Source organism: Asterias amurensis, chromosome 8, assembly GCF_032118995.1.
Source record: "Asterias amurensis chromosome 8, ASM3211899v1".
In the NCBI taxonomy this organism is placed as follows: domain Eukaryota; kingdom Metazoa; phylum Echinodermata; class Asteroidea; order Forcipulatida; family Asteriidae; genus Asterias; species Asterias amurensis.
Genome location: NC_092655.1, coordinates 2,609,968 through 2,627,341, shown reverse-complemented (window position 1 = coordinate 2,627,341; position 17,374 = coordinate 2,609,968). Strand labels below are relative to the sequence as shown.

The 17,374-nt window shown below is 36.2% G+C and overlaps 2 protein-coding genes across 5 annotated transcripts in view; one reads left to right on the top strand and one right to left on the bottom strand.

Moving 5' to 3' along the window:
* Positions 1–431: 431 nt before the first annotated feature.
* LOC139941115 (NHL repeat-containing protein 2-like) lies at positions 432–7,176 on the top strand. The gene is made up of 8 exons (XM_071937550.1): positions 432–654; positions 1,210–1,946; positions 2,392–2,615; positions 2,927–3,158; positions 3,556–3,678; positions 3,951–4,160; positions 4,280–4,511; positions 4,871–7,176. The coding sequence occupies exons 1-8, from the start codon at positions 519–521 to the stop codon at positions 5,113–5,115; spliced, it is 2,139 nt and encodes a 712-aa protein (XP_071793651.1). The 5' UTR covers positions 432–518; the 3' UTR covers positions 5,116–7,176.
* Positions 6,338–17,374, bottom strand: part of LOC139941116 (RING finger protein 44-like) — a 71,268-nt gene continuing 60,231 nt past the window's right edge. For all 4 annotated transcript variants that reach the window (XM_071937551.1, XM_071937552.1, XM_071937553.1 and 1 more), the window contains one exon: positions 6,338–17,181. In XM_071937551.1, the coding sequence (XP_071793652.1) occupies positions 17,019–17,181 (163 nt within the window). In that variant the 3' untranslated portion in view covers positions 6,338–17,018. The remainder of the gene's footprint in view (positions 17,182–17,374) is intronic.

Here is a 17,374-nt window from a genome sequence, read left to right as displayed (position 1 = left end):
GGTGTACTTGTCCGTAAACGTACGTCGTCGACGTGACTGACTGGTCCCCTGTATTTAGTGTGACGTCAGAAGTTCTGCCTGCAGACAATCATGTACAAAATTGTATTGTGTACATATTAATATCATGTACACCAAGTACATACAAGACAAGCAGCAACCATGCTGCTTGTGTCACGTGCTTGCTAGGCTTTCCGCAGAAGAAGAAAAAAAAAAAGGTTTGCATGACAGAACATTGGACAACTCATTATGGACGGTTTTGGTTATTATAACAAGTAACTTCACCCAAATAAAAAAGGTTACGTGAACATTAAAAAAAAAGGAGTAAATCAATAGCTTGAACACAAAAATCTAGAAAGCTTGTCACAAAAGTATTCAGCTCACGGTCCGTGTCTTGATTGGTGTAAACTTTATTGAACACTTGAGGGCGCCTTCTGACGAGTTGTTGTTTACGTTTATTTCCTGTTGTGTAAAAAGTGTGTTGATCCTCTGTCACTCGTTTGAGTTTCACTGCTGAGAAAATGGGGGCAATAGACATCTTAGAAATGGCTTATGCAGCCGCCAAAACCGACGAACAACGGCGAGAAATAGTTTTAAAATATCTGGAGCGAGTTTGTTCCCCGGATGAACGTAAAGTTGTGGAAGACTTTCCCCAAGGTATATCATCACCTCAGTGTTCAATGACGTTGACATAGAACCAGTTTCGTGATAAAATTACTTTTGTATAAAACGAAACGTAGAGTTACAGGTTACATTACCAGTCACCTTCCTCTATTTTCAAGCAATGTGGTGGTTATGAATTTGTCTCGTAGTTCCTACAAATAGTAAGAAACTGCTCACAACTTATTTAAAATAAAACCAGCCGTACAACAAGTTGTGACTGTGATGTGCCCCACCCCTTTGATTGAGGACGTTTACACTTAACCAGTTTCATGATAAAATCAAATTTTGTATGAAAAAAGAAACGCAGCATGCTAACCACCATCCTCCATGACCTATCAATATTTTAGTTATGAATTTGTCTAATATAGCTTCCACAAATATAGGAAGAAACAGCTTAACAAGAAAGTTCAAAACAAGTTCATAAACTGTGAATTCTCCAAAAAATAAAAGGATTGTTTTAAACTTAAAGCATATTGTAATTATAATCACTTGACTTTTTTGTTCAATCCAAAAAATGATGTACATAGAAGAACTTTTTTTTATTTGCAGGCCTTGAGTGGTTTAACACAATGAAACCATTGTCGTTGCACAAGGACTTAAAGGGTAAACTTGTGGTGCTTGACTTCTTCACATACTGCTGTATCAACTGCATGCACGTTCTACCTGACCTAGAGGCCCTGGAGGAAAAATACCCCATCACTGATGGACTTGTTGTCGTCGGGGTTCACTCGGCCAAGTTTGAAAATGAGAAAACATCTGCCAACATTCTGAATGCTGTACTGCGTTATGATATTGCGCACGCAGTCATCAACGATCATAACACTGTGATGTGGGATGCCCTCGACATACAATGCTGGCCAACGATGCTCCTGATTGGACCTTCTGGAGAGTACCTCCTTCCAATTATCGGAGAAGGACAACGCAAGAAACTTTTTCTAATCTGTGAGGTCGTCATGAAGTTTTTTAAATCTCGTGGAGAAATCATCACAAATGTTGAGCTTCCGATGATTACACGGTTAAAGGACTCTCTACCAGACTCGCCTCTTCTCTTCCCTGGGAAAGTTGAAGTTGACGATCAAGGAAACAACCTAGCTGTGGCTGATAGCGGTCACCATCGTATCTTAGTCACAACTAAGGAGGGAGTATTATTGCACTGTATCGGTGGCATTGAGAGAGGGTTTGTTGATGGGTCTTTCCAGGAGGCAAGGTTCCACACTCCTCAAGGAATGGTGTGGAAGGAGGATGTTATATACGTAGCAGACACACAGAACCATGCCATTAGGAAGGTAAATTAATGTCTAATTAAATGAAATGACTCAATGAATACAGACTCCTTGCAAAATGCACAGCGCATTTGGTTGTAGATATCCTGTCTGCAATTTTGGGAGAAACATCAAGAACATGCATAAAAGATTAGACTCCAAAATGATGGAAATGGAACAAGCGCCTTGTTGGGAGGCGCATTCCACATTGTGTAAGTCTTTAGAAATCAATAGCTCCTCTTGCGAAATGCTACCTGGTCTGCTAAGATTACGCTCGCATTTTTTTGCACAATGTTCGTCCAATGATCTGCCTCCTCTTGGCTTTGGGGATCGCACCTTTTGAGAGTGTGTCATCATAAGCATCAGGGTCTATCAGACTTGTACAAATCCACACTGTGTTTTTATGCTGTGGTAAAATTAAATGATTTAATGATAATAATAGTCACATCATCCATGATCTCATTCTCAGGTTGATTTGAAGGCAGAGAGAGTGACTACCATTGCAGGCATGGGGGAGATGGGAGAACACAAGTGCCAATGGGGAGGGGCTCCAGGCCCGGAACAGGTTTTGAGCTCCCCCTGGGATGTGTGCCTCGGTGGTCCAGATGACAGTATTCTCTTCATTGCCATGGCTGGAAGCCACCAGATCTGGGGACTGTTTTTGAGAGACAGCAAGTGGCTAGCTAAGGAAATGTAAACGCTTTATTTTGTATGAAACCCTCACATTTTCCCAGATTTTCTTTTACTTGTTTTAAGCCAGTCTTGTCTTGTAATTTATAAAAAGAATTATATATTTCTGATTATGAAACCAATACTTTTTGGGTGAACTTAATCACTGTAGCCTAAGGAAACCTAAGGAAACCTGTTCGCTATGTGAACCAGAAACACTTGGGGTTAATCCATACTCCACGATTAGTGCTCCGAGTCACTTTTACATGCAATACCAATCCACGCAAAATCAATTTGCAAATAAATCAATGTAACTCTTCTTTTTTTATCCACAGAGAGCATAATGCAAACGTATGCATTCTGTATGCAGGTACTGGAAAGGAGGAAAACCGAAACAATTCGTACCCTAGGAATGCAAGCTTTGCACAGCCCTCTGGTCTGGTCAACCCTCATGTGGACTACCTCAGCTGCATGTACGTTGCAGACAGCGAGAGTAGCAGTGTACGGAGCGTCTCGTTGAAAGACGGAGCAGTGAAGGGTGTTGTTGGTGGAGATTTAGACCCTATGGTAAGAACAAAGAAGTAGTTGTCCTACACTAATGATGTGGCGACCATGTTACCTGTAACAACACACATTTACACAAGAGCCGCAGAGCCTGGATTTCCTGCAGGCATATTTTGTACTCATTGGAAAGAACACGTAAAATCATTCACTTTATGGAGATTTTACTGTTTGATTTTTATCATCTTTTGATATTGAAGAAAAGGAGTTCATCTCACACACCTTGTCCAGCTGTTACTTCTACACTCTTGAATTTATCGGAACATTTTGACACATCCTTTTTTCACTACTGAAACATTATTTAGTGTTAACGACAAATAACAGCCCTAAAGACATTTAAGTATTGTTTTTATTTTGTTGTCACACTAATATTATACTCAACATTTTTTGGTTTATTTTGTAGAATCTCTTTGCGTTTGGGGATGTTGATGGTAAAGGACGGGATGCTAAACTGCAGCATCCGATAGGCATAGCTTGGAATCCATTGAATCAGCACCTGTACATTGCAGACTCCTACAACCATAAGGTATGTTAGTCTCATTGCACACCACTAATGTACAAGGCCTTGAATATTGTTCTTGAAGGGGCAGGGCAATTCTATTCTAAGAAGCACTTCTATGAGGAAAGTGTAAATTTGTATGGGAACTTAGAAAAAGGGCACCACAGCAAAAGCACAGGACACTACCCAAGTCGGCATGGTAGTGGACTGGTTCCCTCTTTACCCTTCAGCGAGTCATTATTTGCTTGTGCCTATGTAAAGCATAAATTTGTCTATTTTATTTTTCCTTCTACCTTTAGATAAAAATGGTGGATCCCGTTAGGAAGTCCTGTTCCACAGTTGCTGGCAATGGCAAGGCAGGCAAGGTGGACAGTTCCACTTTGGAAGAGGTTGAGTTCAATGAGCCAGGAGGGTTGTGCGTTTCTTCAACCTTCAAGAGAGTCTATGTTGCTGATACAAACAACAATGCGATCCGAGTGTTGGATTTAGAATCTAACACCGTCCAAGAGGTAACTATGTTAAAACGCCAGTTTACCTTTTATAACAATATATAGCCTTAAGCTCTCAAATGTAAGATTATGTATTATGTAATGTCTTTTAACAATATTCCGTTATATTTTTTTGGCAGTTGAAGATTGTCTTCCCAGCTGGAAGCCAACCTCTAGTTGCCGAGGTCAGTTCGTTGTCCTTATCAGCTCAACCAATCAAACCCATCGTCCCATCTAAAACACCAGTAATGACTCAACCCCAGGTTGAAGCCACCGTCAAGGGTGCTCTTTGCCTTCATGTCAACATTAAGTTACCCGATGGGTGTAAGCTGACAGAGGGCGCTCCAACCGCATGGATGGCCTATGTTAAGGGTAAGGGTAAAATCAAGAGTTTTCTAATTTAAATTTGAACTTGAAAGTTTTCCAACAAAAGACTTTAAAGGATAGCCAAAACAACATCTGCCTATACTTTTTACAGTATCGTTGATGGGTAGTCTATTTGCCTCTATTCAGCAGAGCCTCGAATTGGGGCAGCAGTGAATATATTAGCATTATTAAACATTGTATCACAATTTTCTGGCTTGTGCAGTTCCTAATCATTGTTGTTGGAATCAATGTTTGTATGAGAGAGATTGGCTGTTGCCAGCTTGGCATTTAATCCCCTCATGGAAGATTGTCGATATCCCTTGGAACTGACAACCGTTTTTTCAAAATATTTCCCCCTGATTTAGGAGACACGCCCCATCTGGTTCTTAGCAAGACATCCATCCCAAGCCTTGACGAGCCACTCTCTCACCAATGGACAGTGCCCTCTATGGCCCGAGATGTCACAATGCGGATTGAAGTTTCCGTCTGCTACTGCGAGGATTCAACTGGAACCTGTCACATGACAGGGTTGGCCTTTGAAGTGCCACTGAAATTTTCTGAGGGGAGTTCAGATTGTGATTTGACAATCGATCATAGGATGGATCTATAATGGTTGGGAAAGGGGGTTTACTATTTTTAAAATTCAGTTTCTACACAGAGTTTTTAATACTGAGCTTCATCCTCAGATCTTGAGTCTCTCTTTTATAATTATCCGAGTAACTCACAACATCACGCTGGTGGCTTACCCAAGTCTGCCACCTCTATTCCGCTCTTGAAGCAGGGAAGTAGTTTAACATTTGACGTTATTATTTTTATACTATTTTATCATCCAGTTATAGCATTGCCAAAATTTAAAATTAGAAATGGCTTGTATAAAAATCTGAACACACTTGGGGGGGGGGTTGAATGTCCATATCTGTCTCCTTACTAACCAACATTCATCATAGAGGGTTGACAACAAAGTTATCAAGGACATTCATCTCAGCCAAAAGCCCAATTTCCTAGAGCTGCTCAACAGCCATTTTGTTTTGCTTACTGTGTAAGTTTCCATTTCAGCTTACCGATCAGGCTGTCTAATTTTCTTGGCGACTTTTGTCTTTGGAATGTAATTCTATAATGTTTAAAGGCAGTGGACACTATTGGTAATTACTCAAAATAAATATCATAAAACCGAGTATTGATTACGAGTAATGGGAAGAGGTAGATATGTATAAAACATTGTGAGAAACAGCTCCCTCTAAAGTGACGTAGATTTCGAGGAAGAAGTAAATTCCCACGAAATTGATTTCGAGACCTCGGGTTTAGGATTTGAGGTCTCAAAATCAACCATCTAAATATGAACACAACCTCGTGTGTCAAGGGTGTTTTTTTCTTTCATTATTATTTTGCAACTTCGATGACCGATTGAGTTCAAATTTTTACAGGTTAGTTATTTTATGCATATGTTGAGATACACCAACTGTGAAGGCTAGTCTTTGACAATAACCAATAGTGTCCAGGGTATTTAAAGAACACTAAATTAGGCTTTCATAACATAAAATAAGTGTTTTTGCCAGTATACTTGTTAAGACATTAAAATATCAGTACACAGCCTCAAAGGTAGAATCCAATCTATAAGATGGACTTTAAATTGTAAGAATGCCTCAATATTATACGCTATGCAGTTTCATAATATCATTTGTAATAAAATTAAAGATATTTTTCTGAAAATTGCTGTGTCATTAGTAGGTTCTGTAAGCTTACTTGTACATCTTAGCCACAAGTGCCTATTAACAAACAAACTAAACAAACATTACAGACATACAATAAATCAAGCAAGCACAAGCCGACTATTAATGTTTACACTCGCGCATTTATTGTCAGTATAACACAATGCAGCTTGGGTGTATTGCAATACCGCCCTTTAAGAAACTGTTCTCCCCTAAAGTTGCCCTCTCCCCAAACAAAGCAAGAGAGGGCGCTCTTCGCTCAGACTACACACTATCTTTTTTTTTTTTAATAGTAATAATAACCATGGTGCATTATAGAATAATTAATCAGTCAAACAATAACCCACTCACACAGAAAACTGACACAGATTACCATAGCTAAACAGAGCCTAGTTAAAAATCTCATATAATTGCTATTTTCTGGGTATATTTTATAACAGATACACGGTCGTGTTGTTATTATTTTGCCGGCATAAGAGTAAAAGCTTCCTCATATTCATCAAAGTATTGCAGAGGGTTGCTTTTTAATCTGTGCCAGCAAAAAAGAGTTACTTTTCAGCCCTGGCGGACAGCTTTCTGTACTTTGGATTTCATCAAAATACAATCACTCACTCATAGCGTAAACAATCATTCAATTTGTGAAGATTTGGGTATTCACTTTTCTTGGCACTCAAAAACATTTCACTTGGGTGATGATCACTTTTATTAAACTAACAAATCTTGTTGATTTCTGGTTTATTTTTCAGTCCTTCTGAGGCATTGTGTCAAAATGTTACTATTTTATGTTCCAAACTTCTTTTTTTTCAGTTTCAAAGCAGAGATTCCTACTTTCCACTCAGAGCATCTTGAGTTAATATAATAATTCCATTACAAAGTTTAAGCGTTTTTTCTTGGTTAAATCATCTTTGCAAAAATACACTTTCTTTTTTTAAAACAATCCCATTTTCTACAGCTTTTTGTTTATAGTTGGTCCATTATATATTACTGGAGTTTAAAATAATACCTGCCTATAAATGTACTGGAAACTAAAAAACAATATACTATTTATTTTATTATTTTTAAATACACACAGAGTGAAGTGATAGTTCTTGAGCATGTATTATAAATCTCACTGCATTTAGACTGGCAAAGGATCCAATATCACGTTTGAATACAGTCTGCTAATAATATGCAAATATGCAAATTAAAGGATACAACTGATTTGTCAGATTTGTGTTACCTCATGAATAGTGCAAAGCACAAATCATCCATTAACTATGTGCATTCCTACCTAGCTCAATTTCATAAAGCCGTTTCGATCTGCACAATCGCTGTACATGTACATTACATGACAGTTTGGCTGGTAAACCATTCCTGCCTAGCAAATAGCCAAGTTTAAAAGCCCTTTGAAAATTTGGCACAGAATCTTAATCTGAATAATTCAGATGGTCTCAGTATGCTCTACAACACAACTCAAGGTATTGAAGCTCTATAAAGCATAGATTTATTATAGTGTTAGCTAACACCAGGGCCCAAATTCATAGAGCTGCTTAATGACAAAAAGTAGCTAAGCACAGCAAAATGATGCTTACCAATATAAGGTTACCAGCCAAACTACCATGTCACATGTACAATTTGTGCATGGAACCCTGCTCATTGCTGCTAAGCAGCAGATTGTTGAGTAGTATTTTCGACTTAAACAGCTCTAAAATTGGAATTGGGCCCAGTCACCTGTTACATTTGTTGATGTCTGTGTGAATTTGGTTGATATACACGTGAAAAATAAGAGTGGTGTCCATTTTAGGTCATTCTAAATACAACACTGAATAGGAATATCCACTATGCTTTAAAGCGAACATTCTCAACTGAAAAGGAAGCAACCACTTGTTAACTTTATATCTAAAATATATATATATGTCATTTGTTTGAACTCCAAATTAATCGTAAATTTGGATTGAATCATTTACATCCACTGACTAATGATGACTGTCAACCAATTTGAACTTTAACTTCATCTGTGGATGAAAATGTGCGAGTGAAATCAACAACAACAAATGACGAACATCAATCACTTTAAACTTTAACTTATCCGTGGATGAAATTGTGTGGAAAACAACAATTGGCAGAGATCAGCTCCATGCTCTAAAACAAAGAGAGATTGCTGACAGGAGAATCAACAAGAAGTAGTGGATGTAAGAATCAACTAATTAAATTCCACTAGTATCCACTAATCCCTTAAACAGGCAAACTGTGTTGATTTTTAGTTGTCCTATTAACATTTTTACCTTATTAAAATTCTGCCCAGTAATAACCATAATAGAACCAAAATCCAAACTTTTTCCAATGACAAATATCGATTTAAAGCTAGTGAAATATAAATACTGAAGCGGTAATTTTGTGCACGCTAAGGGCAGAACAATAAACATGCCCCATAGGTTTTCCTTTTCAATTTAAAACAGTACTGCGCTTTAAGTTCATTTAATACATATATATTACTAATACAATTCTGTTTGTCTTTTCAACTACATAAATCAGGGTGTTATCCTTAGTGTGAACTCCTATAAAAAAATCCAATGCATTTTCATACCGGGTTATAGTTATAAGTAATAAATCCACTCATTTCACATTATGGAAATAATTGGGTGTTATAATAAACACATGCAAGATATCAACAATAAACACCAACAACTGTTACATAAACATGACTATTTGTTTTCTTGTAACAGACATTTTGACAAGGGTTTCACGATATACCTAATGATGGAGGGAAAAACTTAGTGTTGGTGATACTTTTGTGTAATGTTACCAGTTATTTGCATTTGATAAAGTGATTCAATTGGATTAAAATTTGTCCTAGTACTTATTTTAGGTTGAAATTTACTCTAGCGTTCCACTCTTTTTTACAAAGATTGTTTCTACAGCTGCTTTCACAAGGCTCTGGCTTAGGTACCACCAGCCGGTTTGAAGTTAAACCTCAAGTGTATGGGTTTTTTTTCTTCTTCTTCTTCAAAATAACCAACAGAGCCCTGTCAAAGCCATAGTTTCAAAAAAGGGCCTCCATGTTTTCTTTGAGATTCATCGCGCTCTAAATTTTCAAAATAATATCGAATGCCACTTGATAATTCGATGGAATATTACAGACCAATCTGAATGACCAACAAAAAACTGCCGCCATTTTGCTCTCTGTGGATAGTTTAGTGCATACGCACATGACAATTTTATCGTCCATGACAGTTGATTTGGCGGTGCTACATGGTTTGGTCTGTTCTTGGTTACCATCATGAGAATAACTGTGTACTAAGTTATAGATACAAAGAGTGAACTAAATTGTTTTTTATCAAACACCTAGCTATGTAAGTGTAACATTATTGATTTGTTAGCATGCACAAATCTACCTGACTGCACTGACAGTTATATGCCATTGGTTTTAAACAAATCTTTCTACATTGTTGTTTCTCCTTTTGCCAATAAAATCTTCACAATACATGAAATGATCTCCTGGTTAATTCATTGAGTAGTTTAATACACAATCTAAACATTGTATCTTGATTAGTTGCTATGGTAATTATCAACTGACATCTGCCATAAAAATTGCATTTGTTTTTGTTACAAGGTTAATTTATGCTCTTTGCTAGAAATCTAGAACCATAAACTGTCAAACAATATAGATTTTGTTTTCTTCGACTGCAATGTTGCTTTCTACAGGTATATAGGAAGGCTAGTTCAGTTTTGTATAGGGAGTCAACCGAAAGAATACAGAGTGTTTGTCACGAATTCAACCAAAGGCGCGAATGATATGCGAAGAAACACCAGTCATTTTGTTTGATCTCCCGTAAGTTTAAAACTCTTCAAGCATATCATGATTTCACTCTGACCAGCTTGAATCTGTTTTCCTGGCTGTTAAATTTTGAGTTTTACTGAACCAACCTTTTGAGATTTATCCTCATGAAATTCCTAACACTAACCAAAGCATGGCCATACAGGTTATAGTGTGATTATATGCTGCAGGTAAAGCTGGTATAGAAACAATGCCCACAATAAAGCGTTAATACTCTCTACACATCCAAATGAACTTCATCAGAAATATATCAATGTAAAGAAATGACAGTAAAGCTTATTCGATATTGGACACAGGACATTCAAATAGGTTTGTACACCGAATGTCTACTTTGCTATTTTAGTATTGGACATGTGACATTCACATAGGTTTGTACAGCAAATGTAAAGTGAGTGAAAACTTATGCCAATGTCTAATGTCTAATATAGAAACAGCAAAGTGAAAAAAATGCTGTAGAAAGCCTATGTGAATATTCAATGCCCAATACCGACCTAACTTTACTTTCATTGTAAAGATGTGCATACAGTATAATTCCAAAGGAAACAAACTCACTCTTCTATTCACCTGCTCTGCTTTTAAGAAGTATTTTTTTTTATAGTTTTTTTTTAAGAGAAGTAAAACCCAACAATTACAACCGTTTTAACACAATGCACTGCCAATCCTGATAAAATCACTGTACAAACAATGAACAATGAGGTAGCAATAAGAATAAAAAACTTGTTTCTTTCATCACAAGAAGCCACTTAAAAATTTACCACTTCAGGTGAAATGAGTGCATAGAAGCGAAAACCAAGCAATGTCAAAGATTAGTAAAAGATCAAATGTTATCTTGAAAATATCCCTAGCATTTCCAATTGTTTGATAACATTGCCAAAAAGCGAGGAAACCTGTGCACAGTTTTAAAATCAAAACTGGAAGTGCGGATACTGTCTTCATCTTTGTGGAACTAAGTACAACAAACAAAGATGTGTGTTTGTAAGAGTCAATCATAGTGAAACATTTATTCACAATGGGATTTGTTTGCCCAAAACAGTACATTTTAAAATACACTTCCCCATGCACGTTACACGGTATATGAATCTAGACCTATTGTGACAAGAGTTATGTAACATTAAAAAACTTGATATCTGGCACAATGCACACGGAGCAATGCTTTTCTTTAAATTAGACCACTCCCCACAAAACTTTGTACTTTGGTGTTTGAACAACACACCTCTAAGATTTCAGACACCATGCAAAGAGAGTTTGTAAAAACCTTACACAATCCCGAACAATCCACAACAAGGACAAAAAAATGTGCACAACACCATAGGAACCAATCATGCTGACAAAAAAGCAACTTCTATCAAATTGTAAAACATTTGAAAACCCACACCATAAGTGTTCAGTTTTCAGTATGGAAAAAATTGTCTGGATTATTAAGCAAAACTAGAAACTCCTGATATTCCCATTAACAATGTGATTAATGACTTATTTCTTTCATCAGTTAAAGCAATGATTTTGTTTTAAAGAATGCTTACAAAAGGCATACCCAAAAATCACACAAAAATCAATATGGCAGGACAGTGGATAAAAGGGAATGATGATTGCAGATTGCAAATCCAACCAGAATTGAGAGTAAATAAAGAGTAGCTTGAGGGGCATCTTTAGTAATATGTATTGGTTTTTTATTAATATATGCAATCAACATAAACTAAGCAGGCTACTGAAAGAGGCCCCCTAACTCCAATTGGATTTGGATATAATTATTGGATGCATTGTTTTTGCACACAAAAAATAACAGAGAAGAAGAAAAAAAAAGTGAAAAGGCAAACAAAAAATATATATTTATACCGGCATATCATTGTTATTAATTAAGCTAGCATTCAAATACTAAGAATTAAAATACTATTATAAATAAATGCACACACACATACAGGCACACTAATTATAATGGAAGTGACACTTGAAATAAACAATATGTAGAGCTATGGCAGTTACTTGGTGGAAGTGGATTGGACCCTATTGCTTTAACTGGCTACGGAAAGACAAACATTCCATAAACTGGTGTCAAAAAATACTTCATTCCCAAAATGATTGCATGAAATTCTCATCCAAGATGGGATTATGACTGTAAAAAAAGAATTTGTTTAATGATATTTCCTAGGTTTAAGCTTCTTGCAAATTATTTGCCTTTATAAGTTTTACAAATCCTTTGCGGAAGTAAGATTATGAATGGAACTTGCTGTTTGCTTGTTCGTTAGCTTTACTTATTTTAAATTATTGTATTGGTGGAATTTCTTTGCAGCATATTAGGTCTTTGCCACTGAAATAACTTGGTAATGACTTTAAGTTTGGTTGGGTTTTAGGGCAAAGTGTCTCACAGATTGGACACAACTTTCGGATTGTGATTCCTACTAAGTAGTGAGTCTTATCAAGGGATTTGTTCAATCATTGCATCTTGGAAAGTTTAAAACTTATTTGTTGGAATCTTATCCCCTGACCATGCTAAACAAATCACAAGGCCCAAACATTCGTTTACGGTGTTCACTTCATACAAGTGGTTTCCCTGGTATACAATTTCACACAGTGCAATTCATGCCTAGGTGTTCAAAGGGAAAAACACACAGTCACACGTGAACTAAATTTAACAATACGCAGTGGGGAGGCAGAGATTAAATTTTAAAAAATACACCACCACATTCAAATCAAAATGTTACTACAAAACATTGCAATCCCAACTGATTCCATAATCAAATGCTATTATCAGGCAAATGTTTTATAAAGCGGAATACAAAAAATAGCTCTAGGAAAACAGCTGAGTTCAAAAGTTAACAAAAGCCAAAATCTTAAACAGTAGATGTTGTGGAATATTATTAAGGATGGGTGGGGTACATTCTCAAAGCATGGACAAATTCTAGAAAAAAATGGTTAATGCTACGACAGCAGCGCTTGGGAGTAATAAGTTTACAATAAGTAGCAACATTACAGTACTTATTAAATTGTAAAATATATGGGGAAAAAGGAGAAAAAAGAACAAAACCAAAGCCCACGTCCCATGTCTATCTAGTATCTAAATGTCAAATAGGCACACTGGTATACTATGTATCAATTACAATGGAAAAGCATTCATGTTGGTCCCCTGCACACTCCACAACTATACAATAACCAACTAGTGTCAAGTTATAACAGCAATTTACCAAAATAGTAGGATTTAACCAAATATCAATCACGCTATTTGTTTATGTTTTATTCCTAAAAATAACCTTTACGTCTGGAGCTACAAAACACCCACAGTTCATACAAAGGCAAATATTTTATATAAATTTATGCTTCTTCTTTTTTTTTTTTTTTTTTTTGCTTTTTTTAAATATTTGTTTTCACGGAGGGAGGTATCTTTAACCTCTTTCTCAAAGTTTCCAGAAATTCCTTTAAATCTGGTTTTAAACCAGTTTTCGCATAAGTCACCCTGGGTATGAGGTTTGAGTGTGCAACTTGTACACCATTGGCAAATTTGTAAATCAGAAAGCTGTTAAACTGAACAGATTAAATTGCTAAGCAACAATTTACAATTTGCAGGGGACCAGTCAAAGACACCAGCAATGCATGTCATCATGACTGGTTACCTTGATTTTCTAAGCAAAATTCTCATGTGCTAAGCATATTGATTTCACCAAATTAAGGAACAATGCAAATTTACACATAATAACATGCAGTATCTCAACCTCAAAAAACCTTTTGTCACCCAGTGGTTTTGGTATTGGAATCATGTTGATATCCTGCTTGAGGGGGGTGAATAGCCCGATTAGAACATCAATATACACCAATTTGGGATGGTTTATGAGACCAAACTCTGAGAATTTTCTCCTTTAGGCTAAAATTTACCAACAGTGTACAAAAACTTTAAGCTTTATATGGCTTCCTTTATATGGAAAAAAGCAGCTTTAAAAAAGCCAAACGTTGAGTGAATTCAGCATGCATTAATCCACATCAAAAAATAACTGGAACCAAAAAAAAAGGAATGCATCGAAATATTTTTACTTGGGATTCTACAAACCCACAAAGACAATTGGACACACTTTGGAAAACAATTATAACAGTATTGCCTTGAAGGTTGTACATGTGTGGTGAACAAACTCAAAAAAAAACAAGCATGCCTATGTTTGCCCCTTAACCTGTGTCACACAGCAATATTATGAGTGAAATGTTGGCAATGTCCCTCTAAATAATTGTCTAAATTGATCGAAAATGATGTAAATTGCTTCAAATACATGCAGCAACCATCCAGAAAAATATTTTGTAAGAAGCGATTTTATTTTGAAACAAAAACCCCACAAAAAATCTGTTGCTCCGAAAACGAATTAGGCTCGATTAATAAAAAATAAAAATAAAAACAAAAACAGAGACTTTTTATAAATGCTCGGTAACTGAAAGGGAGGGTGGTTATGCTCTTGAATAAAAATTGCTATGACAGACAAACTTGCAAGTCAAAATCACAAATGTGTGAACACTTTGTATACATTTTTGTCATGTGTTTAGTTTTACACGGTTGTGCATTGTATCTAAATACGGGTCACAGAAGGTCAACGGCCATTACACAAGTTTAAATTCACCAAAGTAATGAATTTTGTCCACCATGTTCTTGGGTTAAAACAAGCTGAACTGGACTGCGTATGTAATCAAGAAAACAACGCCCTGCAAAACATATAATTTAGTCATAAATTGATGGATTTAACAGCAACCCGATGCCCATGCGGACTGAGCTTTCAAATGCCAACTAATGTAAAATAAAAAAACAAGTAGCAAAGAAATGTGAAAATAAAACATTCAAGGCAAAAACACCAACAACGAACCAGCGTGAAAGTTATTCAATTAAATGCAAAATGTAATCACGACATCCCAAAATGGAATACAAAGAGAGAGAAGGAAAAAATGCAAAACAAAACAAAATATGAAAAAAAATTAAGATTTTAAAGTACACATATGACCCTGAGACAGTTGAACTTTGAACTATTTCATTCTAATTAGCATACACTACTCTTTATAAATCTTGATGGTAAACATGAGCATACACACAAGGCTGCATTTGAACAGAGCATTTACGCTCAGTCATTCACTCTTTCTCACACGCACATTCCAAACAATCCAGATTTTGTTTTAAAGACTTCTATAAAAAAGCACCTCACATGTGTAACTATTGCATAAATACAATCTATATAAGTTGTTAATTCAAAGCATTTCTCTCTAAATTTTGTTCCCCAAAACAAAAGTACAAATCAAAATAAAAAAGATATATCCCGCAAGTAGGCAAAAAAATAACAAGAATATAAATGCAGTATTAAATGGAAATATCTTAAAGAATACTATAGTTTGGTTAATCGCAAATAGAAGTTCATTGATTTTTTTTTTATTCCTGTGTATTTATGTACTTATTTTTTATTTTTTTTGTAATTTTTTTTTCAAAATTCACATTAATAACACATCCAAAAAGTTAATCATCACAAAAAAGGACTAAATTCACACAGAAAAATTCTTTGATCTAACGCCTCTTGGTCACTACATTAAGCTATGCCAACCCCTGGGTCTGTCGAGATGGCAGGCCCGTGGCTCTTCAAGAAGACACTTCGAGAGGATGCCACCAACACCAGACTACCAGGGAAGGACATTTAACATCTGCTAGCCTCTATCACATTAACATCTCTGAACTTTCTGTTATTTTTTGAATTTTTTTTCACTGGCTAACCTACGGATTAAATGGATGTTAATATAAAGGTGTGACATAAAAATCTCTGAAAGTTGTTTTTGTTTTGTTAAAGCTAACATCGAGTACGGGTAACTTTCCACTGAGATAGAGAGAGAGACAGAGGGTCGAATCGATTGACCTTGAGGTCAAACAGGTAACCCATGAGGTTAAACAGGTAAACCATGAGGTCAAACAGGTAACTTATGAGGTAAAACAGGTAAACCATGAGGTTAAACGGGTAACCCACAAGGTCAAACAAGTTTAACACTGAGTAGAGGTCAAAACATTCAAACTTTCAGAACACAGGATTTACCTGGAGATCACCTGGTCACACAGTTTGACCTGGGTCAAACAGTTTGGCTTTGAGATCAAATGGTTTAACACTTAATGGTCATATCGGTTTAAAATTAAGGTGAAACAATCCGACCTTTTGCTACATATAATAACCCACACTCAATTTCAAGTACTTGTATAAACGGATACACAATGCTAATCCTACACCAGGCACACTGGGATGTTAGTTTTAAACTAGAAACACCTTTTATTTGTTTTCCTTAAAAAGAGCTCAAAGTTGAATCACAGGTGCACACACAACAGACGTTCACTTTTTTGACTAGATAGTGCCGTCGTACTGAGTGTACATAGACAGGATTATAAACACAGCGCATGCATTTATACACATCATTTGATTCAGTTTTTTGTGTTAGATTATAAGCCGTACGATTTGTGAAAGTGTCATGACCCTAAAAACAACTACTTATCTCCTCTACGTGTTAACACTTTCTTCTCTTTTAAGGCCATTCACAAAACACAAACAGAAAATCTCTATGAAAGATCCAAGACTATGAAATTCATCGAATGCAACACAGGTGGATACAGTTGTGGCACAAACAGTGAATAACATCATTTTTAAATGATACGAAAGAGAATAAAAACTAGCATTGTGGAAAATAACACAAAAAGCACTGTAAACAAGTTTATCATAATACCTGACCAGAAAAACCCATAAAGAGTATATTATTAAGGCACAACAAAAAAATCAACTCGATTCAGAAATAAACAACTGAATGTACGTAAAACGACAATCTATTGAATATAAATCACACATCCCCAAACGACAAAGAAACCTATTTGGATGCGATTACCCGATATTTCAAGAAAACACTAAATACTGTCCAAAAAAAACTCTTGAACGAGTGAAAGATTTCCTCCACCAATTGCGGCGGCCATTAGGGACACAATGTGACCCTTGACCTGCAACCTCTTTAATCTGATTGGTTGTTCATTTCAGAGGCATCCGCTCGACAGATTGGACAGGTGCGGTTTGTCTTGAGCCACTTGTCGACGCAGCGGGCGTGGAACTCGTGGCTACACGGCAAGACACGGAGTAGCTGTCTTGCTTCAAAGTCACACATGCACACCACACAGCTGCAGGAAGAGAGTTAAGTTAAAGACATGTTAAGGGAGCAATTCTTTTTAAAGTTGATTTTGTAATGACTTGATACAAGTACCAATAGTCCATATGTGTGGTCAGGAATATTGCCCTGTGAAACATTTTTGTCTGAAACAAAGTCATGAGCAGGTAAACTTTTCTGGTAACTAAATTACACTCAGCTATCTT